The sequence below is a fragment of the Gopherus evgoodei genome, chromosome 1, assembly GCF_007399415.2.
Source record: "Gopherus evgoodei ecotype Sinaloan lineage chromosome 1, rGopEvg1_v1.p, whole genome shotgun sequence".
Lineage (NCBI taxonomy): Eukaryota > Metazoa > Chordata > Testudines > Testudinidae > Gopherus > Gopherus evgoodei.
In genome coordinates, this window is record NC_044322.1 from 223827217 (window position 1) to 223852375 (window position 25159).

Below are 25159 nucleotides of genomic sequence, written 5' to 3' on the forward strand. Positions count from 1 at the left end.
AACGCGAGAGCCCTACGGACATCAAGCGAGTGGAGCTGCTGCTCCCTGCCTGAGGAGTGAGGTTTCGGGAAAAAAACCGGAAGGAATATCTCTTGGCTGATGTGGAAGGACGAGACTACCTTGGGGAGAAAGGCAGGGTGTGGCCTCAGCTGCACCTTATCTTCGTGGAAGACTGTATACGGGGGGTCTACCACAAGAGCCCGGAGTTCCGACACCCGCCTAGCTGAGGTGATAGCTACTAAAAAGGCAGTCTTCCAAGAGAGGTAAAGCAGGGAGCAAGTAGCTGACGGCTCAAAGGGGGGTCCCATGAGCCGAGACAACACCAAGTTAAGATCCCAGGTTGGAGCAGGGAGTCGGACGTTAGGGTATAAACGTTCCAGTCCCTTAAGGAATCTAGACACCGTCGGGTGAGAAAAGACCGAGCGACCATCCGCACCCGGGTGAAGGGTGGAGATAGCTGCCAGGTGGACTCGCAACGACGATATCGCCAGACCCTGCTGTTTGAGGGACCAAACGTAGTCTAAGATATTGGCCACCGAAACTTCCATAGGGCGGAGATTTCTCTCCATGCACCAACAGGAGAAACGCTTCCACTTGGCCGAATATGTCGCTCTCGTGGAAGGCTTCCTGCTGCCCAAAAGCACCTCCCTCACCGGTGTGGAGCAGCGCAGCTCAGAGCCGGTCAGCCACGCAGGAACCACGCCGCTAGGTGCAGCGACTGCAGGTCCGGGTGACAGAGGGTCCCGTGCTCCTGGGTAATCAGGTCCGGATGAAGGGGCAGGGGAACTGGGTCGGCAATGGGCAGGTCCAGCAGCATGGGGTACCAATGCTGCCTGGGCCACGCTGGGGCTACCATGATCACGCGAGCCCTGTCCCTGCGCACCTTCAGAAGGACCTTGTGAACCAGAGGAAACGGGGGAAACGCGTAGTACAAGTGGGTCGACCACGGAATAAGGAAGGCATCCGCTATCGACCCGGGCTCCCTGCCCTGAAAGGAGCAGAACGCCTGGCACTTCTTGTTCCCCCCGGACGTGAAGAGGTCCACACGGGGATAACCCCACCTCTGGAAATGGAGAGGGCGACGTCCGGGCGAAGGGACCACTCGTGCGACAGGAAGGATCTGCTCAAGCGATCCGCCAGCGTGTTCCGTACTCCGGGGAGGAAGGAAGCCGTGAGGTGAATGGAGTGGGCTACACAAAAGTCCCAGAGTCGCATCGCCTCGTGACACAGGGGAGAGGATCTGGTGCCGCCTTGCTTGTTGATATAGTACATGGTCGTCGTGTTGTCGGTAAACACCGCGACAAAACGACCTTGAAGCTGATGGCAGAACGTTTGACAAGCAAGGCGGACCGCTCTCAACTCCCGCATGTTGATGTGCAACCTCACCTCCTTCGGGGACCACAGGCCCTGCGTTCTCAGGGTTCCCAGGTGGGCCCCCCAGCCTAGATCTGAGGCATCCGTTGTCAGGGACACCGAGGGCTGAGGTGGGTGGAAAGGGAGCCCCGCACATAACACGGACTGGTCTAGCCACCAGTCGAGAGAATCTAACACCCCTTGGGCGATCGTGATCAGCATGTCTAGCGGCTGTCTTGCCGGCCGGTAATGATCGATGAGCCACAACTGGAGGGGCCTCATGCGGAGCCGAGCATAACCGGTCACAAAGGTGCAAGCTGCCATGTGGCCTAACAGGGCTAGACATGTCCGCACTGATGTCAAGGGGGCTGCCCGCAGTCGTTGAACGATCGCCGACAATGCCTGGAACCTCTGCAACGGCAGAAGAGCCCTGGCCATAGTGGCGTCCAGGACGGCCCTGATGAACTCCACCCTCTGCGTGGGGATCAGGGTGAACTTGTCCATGTTTATCAAGAGGCCCAAAGTAGCAAACAGGCCGGTGATCACGCGGACATGGCTGCAAACTTGCCGTTCCGACGTGCCCCGAATTAACCAATCGTCTAGGTAAGGGAACACGTGGATACGACTGCGCCGAAGATGTGCCACAACAACTGCCATGCATTTTGTAAATACCCTTGGGGCCGTAGAAAAGCCAAATGGGAGGACTGCAAATTGGTAATGAAGGGGGCCCACCACGAAACGAAGGAAACGTCTGTGGTGTGGCCAAATGGCAATGAGAAAATAAGCATCCTGCATGTCGAGGGCGGCGTACCAGTCTCCCGGATCCAGGGATGGGATAATGGTTCCCAGGGATACCATGTGGAACTTCAACTTCACCAGGTACTTGTTGAGCTTTCGCAAGTCGAGGATAGGCCTGAGGCCTCCCTTGGCCTTGGGGATCAGAAAGTAACGGGAATAAAACTCCTTGCCTTTCTGGTTTTCCGGAACGGGGGGGAAGGATCCGTGGGGGAAACTGTTACTGCGCCCTCGGGCGCACCTTCAAAATGAAGGCTTGGGTCCAGGCGGGGGCTTAGAGGAGCCTTGGTTCTGCCCCCCTTGGTTCCCCGAATGCCTGCGCCTTCCATTCCTGCCACGGCGCCTATTAGGGTCCTGCCGTTGGCGGAACTGGGAATACGGCCTGCGCTGCTGTTGCTGCTGTGGCCGGAAGGGTCTGCATTGCGTTCCCGGTGTGTGCATCCCGAGGGAGCGCATAATGACCCGATTGTCCTTTAGACTCTTAAGTCTGGGGTCTGTCTTTTCGGAAAACAGGCCCTGGCCTTCGAACGGGAGGTCCTGGATGGTATGTTGGAGCTCCGGAGGAAGGCCAGAGACCTGCAGCCAGGAGATACGGCGCATCGTTACCCCCGACGCGAGGGTGCGGGCAGCCGAGTCTGCAGCGTGCAAAGAAGTTTGCAACGATGTACGTGCAACCTTCTTGCCCTCATCTAAGATGGCTGCAAATTCCTGGCGGGCGTCTTGCGGCAGCAGCTCTTTAAATTTGTCTGCTGCCACCCATGAGTTGAAAGCGTACCTGCTGAGCAGGGCTTGCTGGTTCGAAACACTGAGCTGCAGCGCCCCAGCCGAGTATACTTTGCGTCCAAGTAGGTCCATTCGCCTGGCCTCCCTAGATTTGGGGGCTGGAGCTTCCTGCCCATGACGCTCTCTGTCATTTACCAATTGTACCACCAGGGAACACGGTGTCGGGTGTATATGGAGGTACTCATAGCCTTTAGGGGGGGCCATGTACTTCCTCTCAACGCCCCTCGCCGTAGGGGGGATGGAGGCCGGTGACTGTCAGATAGTATTGGCGTTGGCCTGGATGGTCCTTATGAAGGGTAGGGCGACCCTGGTGGGAGCATCCGATGGAGGATGGTAACAATCGGATCCTCTATGTCCGAGACCTCCTCGGCTTGTAGGCTCAGATTCTGAGCTACTCGCCTGAGGAGGTCTTGGTGCGCCCTGAGATCCAGCGGGGGGGGCTACTGGAGGAGGTGCCAGCCACCGCTTCATCAGGGGAGGAGGATGAGGAGACCCCCGGCAAGAGAGTGTCTAATGGGGGGTCCTCCTCGGCCCTCGCCTCTGTCTCAGGAGCCAGAGCGGAGTCTTGCTGCTTGGACCCTTCCTCTCCATCCGGGGAGGGAGGGGGGCGAGACAACGAGGCTTCCGGCACCCTGTGCTCCACCGTCGCAGGCCTAGCAGGAAGCTGTTGGGGCCCCTGGGCTTGATGGTATGCCCATGGGGTCCAAAATCCCCACTGCTGCGGGCCTTGGTCGTGTTGTGGCGGGTCCTGAAAGAGCACTGCCTGCCGGTCGGTGCCCAGCGCATACTCGCTGTCCGTTTGTGAGGAGACCGACGGCTGTCTAGAAGGCCACGGCGGGGCCGACCCTGGCTGGTAAGGGTCTGCGCGGGTGGGCAGGGACGATCTTCTCGGTGCCGGGGATCGGTACTGGGAGTCATAGCGGTGCCAGGATCGGGACCGGGACCGGGTTCTGTCTCGGTGCCGGGACCTGGACCGGTACCGGCCGCCGCTTCGGTGCCGGGATCGGGACCAGGACCTGCCACCGACGCGGTGCCGGGAGGTCGACCGGGACCGGGACCTGCCACCAGCTCGGTGCCGGGAGGTCGACCGGTGCGGCGAGTGACGGCGGGACTGGCTCCTGGAGTCACGGTGCCGGTATCGGCGGCTGGAGTCCGACCGCGACCGCCTTGAGGTCGACCGGTGCCGCGAGTGCGACCGGTACCGCCGAGGAGAGTGGTGCCGGGACTGCGAGCGGCGATGAGATCTCGACCTGCCGTGACGTCGGGACCTGGACCGCGAGCGCGAGTCCCGAGACGGTGCCGACATCATGGGCTTGCCTCTAGATGCGACCCGCACCGGAGGTACCGGGGGTGGCAGCTGAGTAGGCTCAGTCAAGGCAATGAGGTCCCGTGCCGAGGCGAAGGTCTCCGGCGTGGATGGGACCAATATCTCAACCCCAGACCTCATGGGGGAGCTTGGCGGCACCGGACTCGACGGACCCGCCGGGCCCGGAGTCGACGGTGCCGGCGGCGCCGCGGCCGATGTTGAGGCCGGGCGCTCCAGTCGGGTCTGCCTGGCCGGAGTAGCAGACGTTGATGGTCTTGGTTCTGCACCCGGTGCCGGAGAAGGTCGGTGCCGGGGAGTCTTTTCGGTGCCGGAACGATCTGGTGCCGGCGCCGAGATCACGGATTGTGAAGCCGCCGGGTCAAGTGCCGCCTCCATAAGGAGAGTCCGGAGTCTTTGATCTCTATCCTTTTTTGTCCTTGGCTTAAAAGCCTTGCAGATGCGGCACTTGTCCGATCTGTGCGATTCCCCCAGGCACTTCAGGCACGCGTCGTGGGGGTCACTGGTAGGCATAGGCTTCTTGCAGGCCGCAGACTGCTTGAAGCCCGGCGAACCAGGCATGAGCCCGGTGCCAGGTGCCGGGAAGGGCTACAGCCCCCGGCGAACAACTAATTACTACACTATTTACACTTAATTACTTACTAACTATACTTAACAATCTAACCAACAACTATAACAATAACGAGAGATAACGAGAGATAACAAGGAGAGCTAGGGACGTGGAGGACAGCTATGCCGCGCTCCACAGTTCCAACGACCGACACGGCGGTAAGAAGGAACTGAGGAGCGGGTGGGCCGGCAGGGATATATATGGAGCGCCATGGCGGCGCCACTCTAGGGGGCGACCTGCCGGCCCACTGGAGTTGCTAGGGTAAAAAGTTTCCGACGAACGTGCACGCACAGCGCGCACACCTAACTGGAATGGATGTGAGCAATCACTCGAAGAAGAACCCCAGATTTATACCACAGAGTCACTCTCTCCGGTTCATTCTGTCATAGTTCTAGGATCCACCTTGCCACCCTTCACTGAACTCGGAGGTGTCTCTGATCTGGGGAACTTAAACAAACAGAGGAACATTTCAATACTCCTACTTACCTTGAGTACTGTAGTCAATGGGACTACTCATGAAGATCCTAATCTGGGCAGTACACTGCACTGTAACTAACATATACACATCTGTATTAAACTTACCTGAGCAAATAACCCTGGCCGTGTCTCGGGGAGAGCAGCCTGGGTTGCCTAGGGCCATGCGAGAACAATTCCACAGGCAGGATTCAGTCCCTTCACAATGAAAAGCGTCGCTCCATATGGTTCCGTTCCCTTCCCCGAAATGGGCTCCTCCCTGGATCGACTCGGCATAACCACAGTTCAGCTGATGGCAGAGGACGTTGGCATCTTGCAAATCCCAGTGAGAGGCACAGAGGCTTCCCCATGTGACTCCATGTTGGATCTCCACTCTCCCGGAGCACTCGGTGCCATTCACTAACCTGCCGCCCAGGCAGCCTGAGCATGAGGGAAAGTGAGTGTCGAGATGGTGCAGTGACCAGTGTTAATAGCAATGACAGGGAGGGGAGTGGGGAACAGGAAGAGATTGTTACTCATGTTCAATGCTAGCAGCTACTCTGTGGGGGCTGTGGGACTATTCCACACCAGCACATTCACAAAGTGATACTCGATCCATGTCATTTAGTGCAAAGAGAGGACAAGGGACCAGAATTTGGTTTCCTTGGTGCAGTCCGTACTCAAGGCACCACAAGCATTTCACAGGGGGATCAGTTCCAGCAGACTTGGCTGGTGCACGGACAGGGCGTCGATTTATGGGCCAGGTCCCCACCTGATGTAAATCAGCATAGCCTCATTGAGACTAACGGAGCTTGGCCGATTGACACACTGTGAAGAACTGGCTGAGGATGTTCCCCAATCCCCAGTTCTTTCCTTTCCCACTGCAGCTGCTCACCTGAACACACCACACTGGCTTCCCTCCCAGGGGGACACTCAGTTGTGCCCAGTGCAGTAACAGGACAGTCCCTCAGGCGAGATTCGTTCCTCTCACAGCCAAATGTGCCTTTCCAGACATACCCGTCTCCTGTGCCAAAGAGCTGCCCTGCTGGAATCGACAGGGCGAATCCACAGTTATCCTGCTGGCAGAGGGTGTGGGCACCCTGTAAATCCCAGTGGGAGTCACAGAGGGTTCCCCAGGTGCCTCCATGGCGAAGCTCCACTCTCCCAGAACACCGTGTGCTGCCGTTTGCCAGCCTGTACTCGGAGTACCCTGAGAAGAAGGAGAAGGGAGAACAGAGGGACAGTTTTCTTACACAATTGTCTACAGAGATGTGACAAAGTATCAATAAATATTTCCCAGTTTACTGGGCACTTTGTGAATCAGGATGTTCAGACGTAATAATCAGGTTCTTACAGTGCAGGCAATATTGCCCATGTCTGCCCTTTGTGAGGGCTCTCACAGCGCCCATCAAACTCCACCCCAGCATGTACCACTCTGGGCTCAGGGTCACGCCTGGGACAGATTTTCTTGGGCTGGGCCTAGTCTCTGTTTTGGTAATTCCAAAGTGCTGGTCAGGAGTCTGGAACGTCTGTCCCCAGGATCTCACACCAATGTAATGTGACGAAACTGGGGGTTCTCATGGGTGCTCAGTCCTAGGTTACTGGAAGCTTTCTGAATCAGAACAGTTCCACTCAGGGGTCTGACTGGGGACAAAATACACAGTGGTGATATTATAACTCAGTGACAGCTCTGCAACAGTTAAGGTTGAGACCAGATTTCCATCAAAGTTAATTTTTTCTAAGTGCTCTAAAGTCTGCCTGATTGATGGGATTGTATTGGAATATGATATTTCACATAGAAGCACACGGTTGTATTAGTAATCAAAATTTGGGGCCATTTCACCAAGGGGTTTCCAATATACAGCTCCCAGGGAAAAAAGGAAAATCAGCTTGTCTTAAAGTTGACAGATTCTGGTATTTTATTTTTGCTCACAGACAGAGATCAAACCAAGGCTCAGATCATTGCACCAGGGTCTCAGACACTCGAAGATTACCCCCAACAGAGTATATGGCATCCACCAGCCCTTGGGGTAAATCAAATTAAAATTGTATTTCAAAAAGCACCTGCTTCTCCAGTTAGGTGCTTGTGAAGGCTTCTGCACCTACACACATGCCTAATGGACTACACTGAGCATGTGCAGTGAGGGAGGATAGATTTGTGGAAACCTGCTAATCCAGCATGAGATGTGTGTGGTTTTGAGGGTAAATTGTGGCCCCGCCCCCCACCCCAAACACTGTGAGTGCAACTCCAGCCAGAAAAGAAAAGTGATGTTAAAAAAGCAGGTTTATTGCTCCAATTTGTCTCTCTTGTGGGGGGATTTTGTTTGGTGCAAATATAATCTGAGTTCAGCAAAATATTCAGAATGTGCTGAAACTGCTTTTGAAAAGAAAACAACTTCCATATGTGAATGCTGACTGGGAGGGGAAGGGTGATCAGAGGTGCAAGAGTAGGTGGTAATAGGGGAAAATGTTTAGGTTTGCAGCCAGGGATGTGTTTATTATGGGGAGGGAGACAAATGGGAATGGGAGATAGGGGAGAGAAGAAGTTGTGGCAGGGAGAGAATGGTGATTGGGGAAAGAGGAGGGGAGAAGATAGGAGGGGTTGCAAACTAGGAAGGGTAGCAGAAAAAGTTGGGAGGTTGAGGTAAGGCACATCAGCCATGAATTCTCCCCTTCCATGTGTGTGCTGCAACCTCGGGGAGCCCTGCCCCTTTGCAGGCCCCGGTAGCAATTACACAACCGCCATTATCCCCGTTGCATCGTAACAAAATGTACAGGACAGGGAGGAGCACTGAGGAATCACCTAGCAACCTTGAGACCTACTGGAAAACCACTAGACTGGGACTATCCCCAGCTATGCTGCTGGCTGACCTTGCTTAAGTCTGAGGTTCTGAGCCCCAGAAGGCGGTGAGAGGCAGACCAGCTGAAAGTCTATGGGCAAAGATCAAAACTGGGAATAATAGAGGTGATGTAATAGTAAGCATCTACTATAGATCACCCAATCAGGAGAAGTAGTGGATGAGGCATTTCTACAACAAACAGACATATTCAAAACACAAGACCTGGCAGGAACAGGGGACTTTATCTACCCAGACATCTGTTGGAAAAGTAATAAGGCAAAACACTAAATGTTCAATCAATTCTTGGAATGTATTGGGGGAAACTTTTTGTTCCATAAAAGTAGAGGAAGTAACCAGGAGGAGCGACATTTGAGACTAGATTCTGACCAAGAGAGAGGAATTGTTAGTGAATCTGAAAGTGGAGGGCAACTTGGTGAAAGTGACCACGAAATGATAGCTTTCGTGATTCTAAGGAAGGAAAGGAGTGAAAGAAGCAGAATAAGGAAAATGGAATAGACTTTAACAAACACAGTGACCTGGTAGATAAAGTCCCATCGGAAGAAAGGGAGGTCAGGAGATCTGACAGTTTCTCAGTATTAAAAACACAACTGCAAACTATCCTGATGTGAAGGAAAGACAGAAAGAATTGTAAGAGACCAATATGGCTCCACAGGAGCTCTTTAATTACTCAAAATCAAAAAGGAGTCATACCTAAAATGGAAATGTGAAGTACTTGCTAAGGATGAGCACAAAACCACAGCACCAGCATGTAGGGACTAAATCAGAGAGGCTAAAGCACAATATGAGTTACACCCAGCAAGGGACATAAAAAGACAATAAGAAGAAGTTCTCTAAATACATTAGGGCATAAGAGAAAGATGAAATAAAGTACAGGTCCTCTACTTGGTGCAAAAGAGACCTAATAAGGGATGATATCAAGAAGGCTGAGGTGTTTAATTACTATTTTGCTTTAAGCTTTACTAAATAGTTTAATGGTGAGCAGATACTTAACACAATTAATATTAACAATGAGGGGGAAGGAATGCAAGCCTCACAGAAATTAAGTTTACTATCCCCAAAGATACAGTACACACACACAAACCTGTTAGCCTGTAGCCCCTGTATTTGACATTCCTGCATGTACACAAGAATTTGACAGCACTGGAATCTCTGATTATGTATGTTTAGCCACGGCCAGCTGAAACTCAAACATCACATAGCTAAAAATAGTTTTACCACCCTGAGAGGCAAGGCCAAATAGCTGCATGTTCATAGTTTTTCTTATCAAAATGAAAGAATAAAATAAAAAAAAATGTACTGTAAAAATAGAAAAAAATGTTTGGATAACCCACCTTGGTTTTAGGTGTCTCTAACATGTAAGTTTTATTGTTGTTATAACTAGAAATATTTTGCTAATAAAAATAATGAATTGTTATTGGCTGTTGCTGGGGAAATTACTAGGCTATTAGAGGCTATTATGAGCTGTGTGCTTTATCCAAAGAAAATATACAAAAAATATTTAGAAAGTGTGCTTTGGAGCAGTCTGAGGGAGTTTTCCTTTTGGCAAGGATTTGACACCAGTAGTCAGATGGAAGGAGGGAGCCCCCGGTAACCTGGCTGCTAATTTCTTGAAACAATTTCAGACTTTTATGTAACTATAAATATTTGGAATGCTCTGCTCCCTACTGCTACAGCATACGTGTGTGTGTGTGTATGTGCACACTTGAAACCTAATAAAAAAGTAGTTTCAGGTAAAGTACTCTGTTTTGTATCAGTCATTTATCAGACAGAGGAGTTATGGCCACATTTTTTTTTCCTCAAAGAAAACCAGTTAAGTTACCACTGATTTGGGTTCTAAAACTCCTGAGTAACAAGCCCAGATAAGGACACACTCCTTACCTTAACAAACAGCACTGAGCTCATTTATGGTTGTCATGGTATAATTCCCCACTCTGAACCTTAGTGTCCAAAAGATGGGGTACCAGCATGAATTCCTTTAAGCTCAATTACCAGCTTAGAACTTGTAGTGCTGCCACCAACCAGGAATTCCAGTGCCTGGTACACTCTGGTCCCCTCAAATCCTTGCCCGGGGACCCCCAAGACTCAGACCCTCTGGATCTTAACACAAGGAAAGTAAACCCTTTCCCTCACCGTTACCTCTCCCAGGTTTCCCCTCCCTGGGTTACCCTGGAAGATCACTGTGATTCAAATACCTTGAATCTTAAAACAGAGAGGAAAATCCACCTTCCCCCATCCTTCTCTCTCCCCCTCCCAGGCTCTCCCTGAGAGAGAAAGTAATCCTAACACAGAGAGAAAATTAACCTCTCTCTCTCCCATCCCTCCTTTCTCCCCATCAATTCCCTGGTGAATCCAGACCCCGTCCCCTGGGGTCTCACACCAGAATAAAAAAAAATCAGGTTCTTAAACAAGAAAAACTTTTAATTAAAGAGAGAAAAACACTAAAAATTATCTTTGTACATTTAAAATGGAATAGGTACAGGGTCTTTCAGCTATAGACACTGGGAATACCCTCCCAGCCTAAGTATACAAGTACAAATTAAAATCCTTTCAGCAAAATACAAATTTGAACTCCTTCCAGCCAAATACACATTTGCAAATAAAGAAAACAAACATAAGCCTAACTCGCCTTATCTACCTAGTACTTACTATTCTGAACTTATAAGAGCCTGTATTGGGGAGATTGGAGAGAAACCTGGTTGCACGTCTGGCCCCTCTAAGCCGCCAGAGTGAACAACAACCAAACCCTAACAGCACACACAAAAACTTCCCTCCCTCAAGATTTGAAAGTATCCTGTCCCCTGATTGGTCCTCTGGTCAGGTGATAGCCAGGCTCACTGAACTTGTTAACCCTTTACAGTCAAAACAGATATAAAGTACTTCTGTTCTATTAACTCCTACTATCTGTTAATGACAATGGTAAAACCAAGAATAAGTTTATTAATAAAGAACATAGACTTAAATGATAATAGGCAGAGATAACAGAAGCAGAAAATGCTTACAAACAAAAAAATACAACACTTTCTAGTGTCTAAGACTTTACGTTAGCAAACTATGATCTTTGCCTCAACAGCTTTCTCACATCAAGCTACCAGCATCTCTAAGCTTTCCGGCAGGAAGATCTAACATTCATGGAATTAGAGAATGCTGTCCCCTTTGCCCCCTAAATGATGGATAACTAAGAAGTTCTCTCTCCTTCTTTGTATACTCTAGTAAACTTTTGAAATGTGTTACTCTGAAGTGCATCCCCAGATACATTTCTTCTCCTTTGCTATTTGACTCTTTCTGGTGACTTCCCAACAATCTCTTGGCTCATATCTAACGTAATTTCCACTGTCTCTGGCCTCACCTTGCTCAGTTTACATTGGAGATACAGGCAAACAGGCAAAACAACATCCCTTTGTCTAGGACAAACTTGTTTATCAAGTCTGTCCCCAAAACATATTTTAGGAACATATTTCCATCACATATACATAGCTCTACTTGCCATCTGTATATACTTCACACTATGATATCCATAACCAGCATGTCTCCAGTTTTTATATGATGTCTTACACAATACACTGTTACAGTACAATAATAGTGTATACAATCAGTTGTTTCAACTGCTTATTTTGGAGGTTCAGGCCCCCTGTTCTCTCCTTGGGGTGTCTGGACCCTGATTGTCACACAAAGATACTTAAGGATCTAGCTGAAGCACTGGTGGAACCTTTACCAATTATCTTTGAGAACTCATCGAGGACAGGTGACGTCCCAGAGGACTGGACAAGGGACAAGTATCTATCTATAAAGACTGGAATAAAGAGGATCCTGTCAGCTTAACTTCAATACCCAAAAGATACTGGAACAAATTATTAAACAATCAATTTATAAGCACCGACAATATTATAGGGTTACAAGGAAGAGCCTGCATGGATTTGCTAAAAATAAATTATGCCATGCCAACCTAATTTCCTTCTTTGACAGGGTTACTGGCCTCCTTTGACGGGCTGAAGTAGTAGATGTGAGAGATCTTGATTTTAGTTAGGCTTTTGATATAGTTGCATATGACATTCTCCTAAACAAATTAGAGAAATGTGGTCTAGATAAAATGACTAGAAGGTGGATGCACAACTGGTTGAAAAATCATACTCAAACAGTAGTCATCAGTGGTTTGAAACTGGGAATGTGTATCTAGTGGGGTGCCATGGGGTCAGTCCTGGGTCTGATACTATTCAATATTTTCATTAATGACTTGGATAATGGAATGGAGACTATGCTTATTAAATTTGCAGGTGATCCAAGTTGGGAGAGATCGAAAGCACTTGGAGGACAGGATTAGAATTCAATATGACCGCTACAAGCTGCAGAGCAGATTTGAAAACAAGATGAAATTCAATAAAGAAAAGTGCAAAGTGCTACACTTAGGAAGGAAAAGTCAAATACTCAGCTTCAAAAGGGGGCATAACTGTACTAGGTGGTAGTACTGCTGAAAAAGATCTGGGGTAACAGTAGATCACAAACTGAATATGATTCAACAATGTGATGCAATTTTGAAAATGCTAGTATCATCCTGGTGTGTATTAACAGGAGTTTCGTATGTGAGACACAGGAGGTAACTGTCCCTCTCTACAGGGCACTGATGAGGCCTTAGCTGGAGTACTGTGTCCCGTTCTGGGTGCCACACTTTTGAAAAGATATAGAAAAATTTGGAGATGGTCCAGAGGAGAGTAACAAAAATGATAAAAGATTTTAAAAAAACTGACCTATGAGGAGAAGTTAAAAAAAACTCTGCATGTTTAGTCTTAAGAAAAGAAGACTTAGCAGGGACCTGATATCAGTCTTCAAATATGTTAAGTTCTGTTATAAAGAGAACCATGGTGATTTTTTCTTCCTGTCCACTGAAGATAGGAAAAAAGTAATGGGCTCAATCTGCAGCAAGGGAGATTTATGTTAGATATTAGGAGAAACATCCCAACTAGAAGGGTAGTTTAGTTTAGTTCTAGAATAGGCTGCCAAGGGAGGTTGTAGAATCCACATCATTGGAGGTTTTTAAGAACAGGGTGGATAAACATCTGTCTAGATTTAACTGGTCTTGATGCAGTGCAGGGGGCTGGACTTGATAACCTCTCAAGGTCTCTTCCAGCACCACATCTCTATGATTCTTTGAAGATACTTCACTGCTCTCTGTCTCCATTTCCCATCTGTGAAACGTGGATAATGATGTAAGTACCTTGAGAACTACTGATGAAAAGCTCTCTATTAAACTAGCTCTTTTGATTATTATTCACAGTAGCCTATCAGCTGCAAACCTAGGTGAGAACTACACCTCTACCTTGATATAATGCTGTCCTCGGGAGCCAAAAAATCTTACCATGTTATAGGTGAAACCGTGTTATATCGAACTTGCTTTGCTCCTCCGGAGTGCGCAGTCCCACCCCCCTGGAGCACTGTTTTACCACGTTACATCCGAATTTGTGTTATATCGAGTCACGTTATATGGGGGTAGAAGTGTACAACTGTTTAAATAACCATTAACTCCTACTAACAAACATTTCTCTTTCAGTTAAAAAAGCTATGAAATTAAATGGCAAAAATCTTTGTTAATGCAGAGTTAAGGTTGCCTGTTGATAGCACATGCGCTTCCAGAACTTTGGGTTCTGCAAAACTCAAACTTCTGAACACCAGGAAACACAGAGTTCAGTTAAATGCCCAAGCAATGTTAACTCTGCCCTCTTCAAGCAATGCCTCACAACACCCATATAACACACTCCCACTCTGCCTGTTCACTGTAATAGACAGGCACTATCTGCACTTTCCCTATGCTCAAACACTGAGCTTACTCCCTGAGAGCATACCACACTTGCAAAATATAACAACCCCCCTTTTACCGCCCTTTACACATCAACACAAGATATTACCTAAACATATACTTTCCCCTATCCATCATTAAATCCACACACAGCTTTCATGTCCCAACTCTCTATTGACAATACCCATAGCAAGATGAACCCAGTGTCCTGCTCCTGACATAGCCTACACAAATGATGCTGACTGGAACCTCAAGGTCCATATGCACATCTTTCCTTTGATAACACATGGGGGCACTCAAGCCCAGATCTCCTCATATCACATTCACAGCTCTCTGATGCTTCTCAAACTAATCCCCAGATCTCCTCATATTACAATCACAGCTGTCCCACTTGGGGCTTGCATTGGTGGCACTGAAACAGAAACTCTAAGAGTTATGAACTGCCTCAGTCAACTCAACAGTGCTCAATCTGGGGCTTTCTGATGACAATTAAAAAGCAAATACTGGTGACTATCTCCCTGCCCCAAAGTTGTAGAGCTGTTCTGAGATTGTGGGTAAAACTGGGGATTCAGAGCAGATTTTGAGTAGAATTAAATGGAAAAAAAACATCATTAATGCAGAGTTAAGGTTGCCCAATGATACCCTGGGCGCCTCCAGAATGTTGAGTTCAGCAAGAGAGGGTCCCTCAAGTACAGGGCACAATCCCACAAAGTGCTGAGTGGATCCCTGTGAGAGGCTGAGCACCCTCAGCTGCCACTGCTGGATCAGGCCCAAAGTGAGTCAAACACACCATTGAAGGGATAAAGGAGGGAAGGGGCATGGGGAGGTGAGAGCTTTATTATCACTAGAAACTCACACAAATAAATGTGTAGGAATGAGCACCGTGGGGCTGAGGTCTCCCTCTCTGCCAGCCACCAGCCTTACACTTCCTGGATGGTTTTTGAGTCACCTGGCTAGATTTTCTATGCCCTTGCCAGTTGCTGGTCCATAGGTGTTATTGGCTGGGGGTGGGGGAGAGATTGGTGTTGCCAGGATTTCTAAGCTGTGCACAAATGCACCTGGGCATGCAGTGATCTTGGAACTCCAGCTATGTGTGCCACAGCTGGAAACACACTATGGTCTCCTGGCTGACGTGCTCATCCTGATCTGCATATGTTCAGTGTGCCAAGGCAGACACCAGTCAATGGGAGAGCAGTGCTGCACTCCCAACCCCAAATCCCAAGAACCTCCCATAACTTTCTGAGCACTGAGTCCCTCCCCATGTTTGCCCCCAGCCCTGGGACCTCACCCTGTCCACAGACCAGCCACACCTCCCCTGGTATCTGGGCCTGTGCACAGATGAGCCAGTTTTTTCTGTGCCTTGGAGGTAGCAGCCCCACCCTATACAGAAAGGCATCACCTCTCCAATCCTGGCTTCCTCTCTCCAGGACTTCCCCTTTCAGGAAAAAGACCTCTCTGTTTTCCACTTCCTCCAGCCCATCCTAATACCCAACCTAGCAGCATGATCATGACCAGCCAGCCAGGGCTCCTCATTGACACAGGGACAGGCTATCTGACTGGCTACCATGGACTGGACTTTCGACCAGTGGTGTGTTCCACAGGCAGGCTAGTGGGCAATGCAGATCCCTTCCAGGCTCTGCCATTAGCAGTGATGTTGGGAAAGGCTAAGTGGCCCCACCCTTCTTTTAGCTCGTCCATTTAGATTTGTGTCCTGACAAGACCCTGGCCCTGACAAGAAGGTGACCTTTGTTACTCATATAAGAAGATCCCAGGAATGTCACTCTGTGAGTCACTCTGAAGCCTAGGATGTGTGCTGAGTCAGTGTGAAAAGCTGGGACAAGCTACAAGCCTGGCAGAGAGCTCCTCTGCTTCAGAATATCACCAGGTTCAATCATCACTGGGATTCGTGGTCACTTACCATCCAACTTTTAAGTTATAAGCTATTTTCAACTCTTGGAGTTTCCCTTATTCCAAATGGCGCCATCTCCTGTTGCTGACAGTGCAGCTGAAGCCAGCAAGATGCCGCCATCTGCCTACAGTCTGTCAGCATGTGGGAGTGAGGCTGCCCTGAGTAAAGTTAGCTGCCACCTCCCTCCCTCTGAGACTGAAGCTTACAGGGAACATGGCTGCCCTTGTATGGCTGAGGGGGATGGACAGGGTCAAGGAAATCTGAGAGGCAGTAGAGACCCTGTGAAAGGAGGGAGGGGAGAGTGTGGGGAGCATGGATCCGGGTGGCTGGGAGAGGAGGGGCAGGAGGCAGATTTAAGGTTGCAAAGGAATGGCGTGGAGAAGGGTGTGGGGCAGGAGAAAGACTGGAGGGCAGAGGGACGTGGGGGCAGCGGGCAGCTGGAGGTGGAATGGAGATTGAGAAAGACATAGGGGGATGTGAAGTGCTGAGGGTGCTGCAGAAGACAGCAATGGGGGTGAGAGATGAAGGGGATTAGGTGGCAGATCCCCAGCCTCTGGTTGGTCGTGGAGGTGGGGAGTCCCCTCCAAGCAGCCAGGGGAAGGCAGTCTTGCAGCATTTCCAGATCTCGCAAGCTGATTGAGAGTCATGGGATTTTGCTGCTGTCATAAATATAAATGGAAGGGTAACAACCTTTATGTATGCAGTAATGTAAAATCCCTCTTGGCCAGAGCTACAGAATCACTTACCTATAAGGGGTTAATCAGTTCAACTAACCTAGTTGGCACCTGACCAGAAGGACCAATAAGGAAAGAAGATACTTTCAAATCTGCGGGGAGGTTTTGTTTGTGTGTGCCCTCTCGGACAGAGAGAGGAACTAGGGCAGAAAAAAATATCTCCTAAAAAGATCCTGAAATCGTACATCTAAAATTACAGAAATTGTAAGCAATATCAAAGAAATGCATTAGATTATCTTTTGTTTTAGCTTGTGAATTTTCCCTATGCTAAGAGGTAATTTTATTCCTGTTTTGTAACTGGGAAGCAGAATCAGAAGGGAATCCTTTGGGTTTTAAATCTTTTTATTTACCCTTTAAAGTTATCTTCCATCCTGATTTTGCAGGTGTGATTCTTTTACTTTTTTTTTTTAAAAGCTGAGATCAGCTAGAGGGTTTTTTTTTCTTTGCCTATAGGCAGAGGAGTTAAGCTACAGAAAGCTGGGTTTTTTTTCTTTCTAGCTCTCTTAGGATAGGCTAAGCACAGGAAGGCTAAGAATGACAGAAAGTGAGGTCCAAATAAAACTGGAATTAGCCAGATTGAAAGTTGAGTAAAGAAAGAACATGAAAACAAATGTCCTTAAAGCACTTGGAGTTGGATGTGGTGGAGAGCAAGGAGGTAAAACGCTTGGAGGCAGAGGTAGTCAGGGAAGAGGCTGCCCATAAAAGAGCCCTGAAGTTAAAAGGCAGAGAAATACAGGTCCAACTTGAGGCCCAGAAGCATGAACTGGCTGTTATGGAGTTGAAAAGATGGAACCCTTCAGCAGCTGGCTCCACTTCTACAAAAATCCACAAATAGGAGCTACTATGTCCACAGTATCAGGAATCCAGTGATATTGCTGAATATTTCATCACCTTTGAGAGACTGTGCCCCCTCCACGCAATTCCTGAAGATCAAAAGGTGACCACATTGGTAGCAAAATTGAATGGAAGAGCTCTGGACATATTCATCAAGATGCCTATTGAAGATGCTTCTCACTATGGGAAAAACAACTGAGGAGAGCTGGCAGTTTTTCAAAGGGACAGTATTAAGGGCCAAAAGCAAGCTATTCTGCTGGGTAGGAAAGATTGAAAATGTGGCCAAAAAAACCACCTTGGCTTAACCACGAGATCTTGCATGATCTAAAAAAGAAAAAAGAGTCATATAAAAAATGGAAACTAGGACAGATTACAAAGGATGAATACAGGCAAACAACACAGGAATGTAGGGGCAAGATTAGAAAGACAAAGGCACAAAATGAGCTCAAACTAGCTAGGGGAATAAAGGGAAACAAGAAAACTTTTTATCAATACATTAGAAGCAAGAGGAAGACCAAGGACAGGGTAGGCTCACTGCTCAGTGAGGAGGGAGAAACAGTAACAGGAAACTTGGAAATGGCAGAGATGCTTAATGACTTCTTTGTTTCGGTCTTCACCTAGAAGTCTGTAGGAATGCCAGACATAGTGAATGCTAATGAGAAGGGAGTAGGTTTAGAAGATAAAATAAAAAAAGAACAAGTTAAAAATCACTTAGAAAAGTTAGATGCCTGCAAGTCACCAGGGCCTGATGAAATGCATCCTAGAATACTCAAGGAGCTAATAGAGGAGGTATCTGAGCCTCTAGCTATTATCTTTGGAAAATCATGGACTCGGGAGAGATTCCAGAAGACTGGAAAAGGGCAAATATAGTGCCCATCTATAAAAAGGGAAATAAAAACAACCCAGGAAACTACAGACCAGTTAGTTTAACTTCTGTGCCAAGGAAGATAATGGAGCAAGTAATTAAGGAAATCATCTGCAAACACTTGGAATGTGGTAAGGTGATAGGGAATAGCCAGCATGGATTTGTAAAGAACAAATCATGTCAAACTAATCTGATAGCTTTCTTTGATAGTATAATGAGTCTTGTGGATAAGGGAGAAGTGGTGGTTGTGGTATACCTAGACTTTAGTAAGGCATTTGATATCTTATCGATAAACTAGACAAATACAATTTAGATGGGGCTACTATAAGGTGGGTGCATAACTGGTTGGATAACCGTACTCAGAAGGTAGTTATTAATGGTTCTCAATCCTGCTGGAAAGGCATAACAAGTGGGGTTCCGCAGGGGTCTGTTTTGGGACCAGCTCTGTTCAATATCTTCATCAACAACTTAGATATTGGCATAGAAAGTATGCCTATTAAGTTTGCAGATGATACCAAACTGGGAGGGATTGCAACTGCTTTGGAGAACAGGATCATAATTCAAAATGATCTGGACAAATTGGAGAAATGGTCTGAGGTAAACAGGATGAAGGTTAACAAAGACAAACGCAAAGTGCTCCACTTAGGAAGGAAAAATCAGTTTCATACATACAAAATGGGAAGAGACTGTCTAGGAAGGAGTATGGCAGAAAGGGATCTAGGGGTTATAGTGGGCCACAAGCTAAATATGAGTCAACAGTGTGATGTTGTTGCAAGAAAAGCAAACATGATTCTGGGACGTGTGTGTTGTGAGCAAGACACGAGAAAAGACGGTTACTCACCTTTGTAACTGTTGTTCTTCGAGATGTGTTGCTCATATCCATTCCAGTTAGGTGTGCGCGCCACGCGTGCACGTTCGTCGGAAACTTTTTACCCTAGCAACTCCAGTGGGCCGGCAGGTCGCCCGCTAGAGTGGCGCCGCCATGGCGCTCCATATATACCCCTGAAGGCCCGCCTGCTCCTCAGTTCCTTCTTGCTGGCTACTCCGACAGTGGGGAAGGAGGGCGGGTGTGGAATGGATGTGAGCAACACATCTCGAAGAACAACAGTTACAAAGGTGAGTAACCGTCTTTTCTTCTTCGAGTGATTGCTCACATCCATTCCAGTTAGGTGAATCCCAAGCCATACCTAGGCGGTGGGGTCGGAATGAGAAGTCGCGGCATGGAGCACTGCAGATCCGAAGGCCGCATCCTCTCTTGACTGCTGGACCAGGGCGTAGTGGGAAGCAAAGGTGTGGACCGATGACCAGGTCGCTGCCCGACAGATTTCCTGGATGGGCACATGGGCGAGGAAAGCCAGCGACGACGCCTGCGCCCTGGTAGAGTGCGCAGTCACACGGCCCGTAGGAACATGGGCCAGCTCATAGCAGGTCCTGATACAGGAAGTAAGCCATGAGGATAACCTCTGTGAGGAGATAGGAAGCCCCTTCATGCGGTCCGCTACTGCCACGAAAAGTTGAGGGGATTTGCGGAATGGTTTGGTCCTCTCCACAAAGAACGCGAGAGCCCTACGGACGTCAAGCGAGTGGAGCTGTTGCTCCCTGCCTGAAGAGTGAGGTTTCGGGAAAAAAACCGGGAGGAATATCTCTTGGTTGATGTGGAAGGTTGAGACAACCTTGGGGAGAAAGGCAGGGTGTGGTCTCAGCTGTACCTTATCTTTGTGAAAGACTGTATACGGGGGGTCTACCACAAGAGCCCGGAGTTCTGACACCCGCCTAGCTGAGGTGATAGAAACTAAAAGGGCAGTCTTCCAAGAGAGATAAAGTAGGGAGCAAGTAGCTAACGGCTCGAAGGGGGGCCCCATGAGCCGAGACAACACCAAGTTAAGATCCCAGGTTGGAGCAGGGAGACGGACGTTAGGGTATAAACGTTCCAGCCCTTTAAGGAATCTAGACACCGTCGGGTGAGAAAAAACGGAGCGGCCATCCCCACCCGGGTGAAAGGTGGAGATAGCCGCCAGGTGGACCCGCAACGACGATATCGCTAGACCCTGTAGTTTGAGGGACCAAACATAGTCTAAGATATTGGCCACCAAAACCTCCATAGGGCAGAGACCTTTCTCCACGCACCAATAGGAGAAACGCTTCCACTTGGCCGAGTAAGTCGCTCTCGTGGAAGGCTTCCTGCTGCCCAAAAGCACCTCCCGCACCGGTGTGGAGCAGCGCAGCTCAGAACCGGTCAGCCACGCAGGAACCACGCCGCTAGGTGCAGCGACTGCAGGTCCGGGTGACAGAGAGACCCGTTCTCCTGGGTAATCAGCTCCGGGTGGAGGGGCAGGGGAATTGGGTCGGCTATGGCCAGGTCCAGTAGCATGGGGTACCAATGTTGCCTGGGCCATGCCGGGGCTACCATGATCACGCGAGCCCTGTCCCTGCGCACCTTCAGAAGGACCCTGTGGACCAGAGGGAAAGGGGGAAACGCGTAGCACAAGAGGGTCATCCATGGAATAAGGAAGGCATCCGCTATCGACCCGGGCTTCCTGCCCTGAAAGGAGCAGAACGCCTGGCACTTCTTGTTCCCCCCGGACGCGAAGAGGTCCACCCGGGATAACCCACCTCCGGAAAATGGAGAGAGCGACGTCCGGGCGAAGGGACCACTAGTTGTGACAGGAAGGATCTGCTCAATCGATCCGCCAGCGTGTTCCGTACTCCGGGAAGGAAGGAAGCCCTGAGGTGAATGGAGTGGGCTACGCAAAAGTCCCAGAGTCGTATCGCCTCGAGGCACAGGGAGGAGGACCTGGTGCCGCCCTGCTTGTTGATATAATACATGGTCGTCGTGTTGTCCGTGAACACGGCTACACAACGACCCTGAAGCTGATGACAAAATGTTTGGCAAGCAAGGCGGACCGCTCTCAACTCCCTCATGTTGATGTGTAGCCCCACCTCCTCCTGGGACCATAGGCCCTGCGTCCGCAGGGTCCCTAGGTGGGCCCCCCAGCCTAGATCTGAGGCATCCGTTGTCAGGGATACCGAGGGCTGAGACGGGTGAAAGGGAAGACCCGCACACAATACGGACTGGTCCAACCACCAGCCGAGGGAATCTAAGACCTTCTGGGGGACTGTGATTAACATGTCTAACGGTTGCCTTGGCCTGTAATGACTGATAAGCCACAGCTGGAGAGGCCTCATGCGGAGCCGAGCGTAGTCGGTCACAAAGTGCACGCCGCCATGTGGCCTAACAGGGTTAGACATGTCCTCACTGACGTCAACGGGGCTGACCGCAAGCGTTGAACGATCGCCGCCATGGTCTGGAACCGCTGCCGAGGCAGCGAGGCCCTGCCCACAGTGGCGTCCAGGACGGCCCCGATAAATTCCACCTTCTGAGTGGGCCGCAGGGTGGACTTGACTGTGTTTATCAAGAGGCCCAGACTCGCAAACATGCCGGTGATCACGCGGACATGGCTGTACACCTGCTGTTCCGACGTGCCCCGAATCAACCAATCGTCCAGATAAGGGAACACGTGGACACGGTTGCGCCGAAGATGCGCCACGACAACTGCCATGCATTTTGTAAACACCCTCGGGGCCGTGGACAGGCCAAACGGGAGGACCGCAAATTGATAATGACGAGCCCCCACAACGAAGCGGAGGAAGCGTCTGTGGCGTGGCCAAATGGCAACGTGGAAATACGCGTCCTGCATGTCGAGGGCGGCGTACCAGTCTCCCGGATCCAGGGATGGAATAATGGTCCCCAGGGATACCATGCGGAACTTCAACTTCACGAGGTATTTGTTGAGCTCTCGCAGGTCGAGGATAGGCCTGAGGCCCCCCTTGGCCTTGGGGATCAGAAAATAGCGGGAATAAAACCCTTTGCCTTTCTCGTTTTCGGGAACCGCCTCTATAGCTCCTTTGCTGAGGAGCGTCTGCACCTCCTGCCGAAGGAATTGCTCGTGAGAGGGGTCCCTGAAGAGGGACGAGGAAGGAGGGCGGGAAGGAGGAAACGAAACAAACTGCAGGCGGTACCCCGTCTGCACCGTGCGTAAGACCCAGCGGTCCGATGTTATTTGGGACCACGCCGGGAGGAAAAACGAAAGGTGGTTGGAAAACGGGGGGGGGAAGGATCCGTGGGGGAAACTGTTACTGCGCCCTCGGGCGCACCTTCAAAATGAAGGCTTGGGTCCAGGCGGGGGCTTAGAGGAGCTTTGATTCTGCCCCCCTTGGTTCCCCGAATGCCTACGCTTTCCATTCCTGCCACGGCGCCTATTGAGGTCCTGCCGTTGGCGGAACTGGGGGTATGGCCTGTGCTGCTGTTGCTGCTGTGGCCGGAAGGGTCTGCGTTGCGTTCCCGGCGTATGCATCCCTAGGGAGCGCACAATGACCCGATTGTCCTTGAGACTCTTAAGTCTCGGGTCTGTCTTTTCCGAAAACAGGCCCTGGCCTTCAAATGGGAGGTCCTGGATGGTATGTTGGAGCTCCGGTGGAAGGCCAGAGACCTGTAGCCAGGAGATACGGCGCATCGTTACCCCCGAGGCGAGGGTACGGGCAGCCGAGTCCGCAGCGTCCAAGGAGGCTTGTAAGGCCGTGCGCGCGACCTTCTTGCCTTCGTCCAGGATGGCCGTAAACTCTTGGCGAGCATCCTGTGGCAGCAGCTCCTTAAATTTGTCCACTGCCACCCAGGAGTTAAAGGCGTATCTGCTCAGCAGGGCCTGCTGGTTAGAGACCCTGAGCTGCAGCGCCCCAGCCGAATACACCTTACGGCCAAGGAGGTCCATCCGCCTGGCTTCTCTGGATTTGGGGGCCGGAGCCTCCTGGCCGTGACGCTCCCTATCGTTCACCGATTGCACTACCAGTGAACCGGGAGTCGGGTGAACATGTAAATATTCGTACCCCCTTAGAAGGGGCCATGTACTTCCTCTCGACTCCTTTCGCTGTCGGAGGGATGGAGGCCGGGGACTGCCAGATAGTATTGGCATTGGCCTGGATGGTCCGTATGAACGGCAGGGCGACCCTGGTGGGAGCATCGGAAGAGAGGATGGTGACAATTGGGTCCTCTATCTCCGAGACCTCCTCTGCCTGCAGACTCAGGTTTTGAGCCAATCGCCTGAGGAGGTCCTGGTGCGCCCTGAGATCCAGCGGGGGGGGACTGTTGGAGGAGGTACCCGCCACCGCCTCATCCGGGGAGGAGGATGATGAGACCCCAGGCACAATAGTGTCCAACGGGGGGTCTTCCTCAGCCCTCGCCTCTGTCTCCGGAGCCACAGCGGAGTCCTGCTGTTTGGACCCTTCGTCCCCTTCCGGGGAGGGAGGGGGGCGAGACAAAGAGGCTTCAGGGGCCCTACGCTCCGCAGTCGCCGGCCTAGCAGGGAGCTGCTGGGGGCCCTGGGCCTGATGGTACGCCCAGGGTGTCCAGAATCCCCACTGTTGTGGGCCTTGGTCCTGCAGCGGCGGATCAGCAAACAGCGCCGCCTGCCGGTCGGTGCCCAGCGCATAGCCGCTGTCCGTCTGGGAGGATACGGACGGCTGCCTAGAAGGCCATGGCGGGGCCGACCCTGGTTGGTAAGGGTCTGCGCGGGTCGGCACCGAAGATCTTCTCGGTGCCGGGGATCGGTGCCGGGAGCTGTAGCGGTGCCGGGACCGGGACCGGGTTCTGTCTCGGTGCTGGGATCTGGACCGGTACTGGCCGCCGCTTCGGTGCCGGGATCGGGACCGGGACCTGCCACCGACGCGGTGCCGGGAGGTCGACCGGGACCGGGACCTGCTACCAGCTCGGTGCCGGGAGGTCGACCGGTGCGGTGCGTGACGGCGGGACTGGCTCCTGGAGTCACGGTGCCGGTATCGGCGGCTGGAGTCCGACCGCGACCGTCTGGAGGTCGATCGGTGCCGCGAGTGCGACCGGTACCGCCGAGGGGAGCGGTGCCGGGACTGCGAGCGGCGGCGAGATCTTGATCTGCCGTGGCGTCAGGACCGGGATCGCGAGCGCGAGTCCCGAGACGGTGCCGACATCATTGGCTTGCCTCTAGATGCGACCCGCACCGGAGGTACCGGGGGTGGCGGCTGAGTAGGCTCCGTTAGGGCAATAAGGTCACGTGCCGAGGCGAAGGTCTCTCCGGTCGTGGATGGGACCGCTAGCTCAACCCCAGATCTTATGGGGGAGCGCGGCCGGCACCAGACGCGACGGACACCGCCGGGCCCGGAGTGGACGGTGCCAGGTAGGCGTCCGCGGCCGATGGGTCGAGGCCGGACGCTCCAGTCGGGTCTGCCTGGCTGGAGTATGAGACGCTGACGGTCTCGGCTCTGCAACCCTGTGCCAGGAGAGGTCGGTGCCGGGGAGTCTTCCCATGTGCCGGTGTGATCCGGTGCCGGCGCCGGATCACGGCCTGCGAAAGCCGCCGGGTCAAGTGCCGCCTCCATAAGGAGAGTTTTGAGTCTTTGATCTCTCTCCTTTTTTGTCCTGGCCTTGAAAGCCTTGCAGATGCGGCACTTGTCTGATCTGTGCGATTCCCCCAGGCACTTCAGGCACGCGTCGTGGGGGTCGCTGGTAGGCATAGGCTTCCTACAGGCCGCGCACTGCTTGAAGTCCGGCGAACCAGGCATGAGCCCGGTGCCGGGTGCTGGAGAGGACTACAGCCCCCGGCGAATAACTATCTACAAGACTATTTACACTTAATTACTCACTAACTACACTTAACAATCTAACTAACAACTAGAACAATAACGAAAGTTAACAAGGAGAGCTAGGGACGTGGAGGACAGCTATGCCGCGCTCCACAGTTCCAACGACCGACACGGCGGTAAGAAGGAACTGAGGAGCGGGCGGGCCGGCAGGGGTATATATGGAGCGCCATGGCGGCGC

At 51.1% G+C, this 25159-nt stretch overlaps 1 protein-coding gene across 1 annotated transcript in view; it reads right to left on the bottom strand.

Annotated features, from left to right (window-relative positions):
• The window catches only part of LOC115636912 (antigen WC1.1-like), a 710101-nt gene that overhangs the window by 646462 nt on the left and 38480 nt on the right, over positions 1–25159 (bottom strand). The window contains exons 4-5 of the mRNA XM_030537633.1: positions 6214–6528; positions 5448–5759 (exon numbers count right to left, since the gene is read on the bottom strand). Of these exons, the coding sequence (XP_030393493.1) occupies positions 5448–5759; positions 6214–6528 (627 nt within the window). The remainder of the gene's footprint in view (positions 1–5447; positions 5760–6213; positions 6529–25159) is intronic.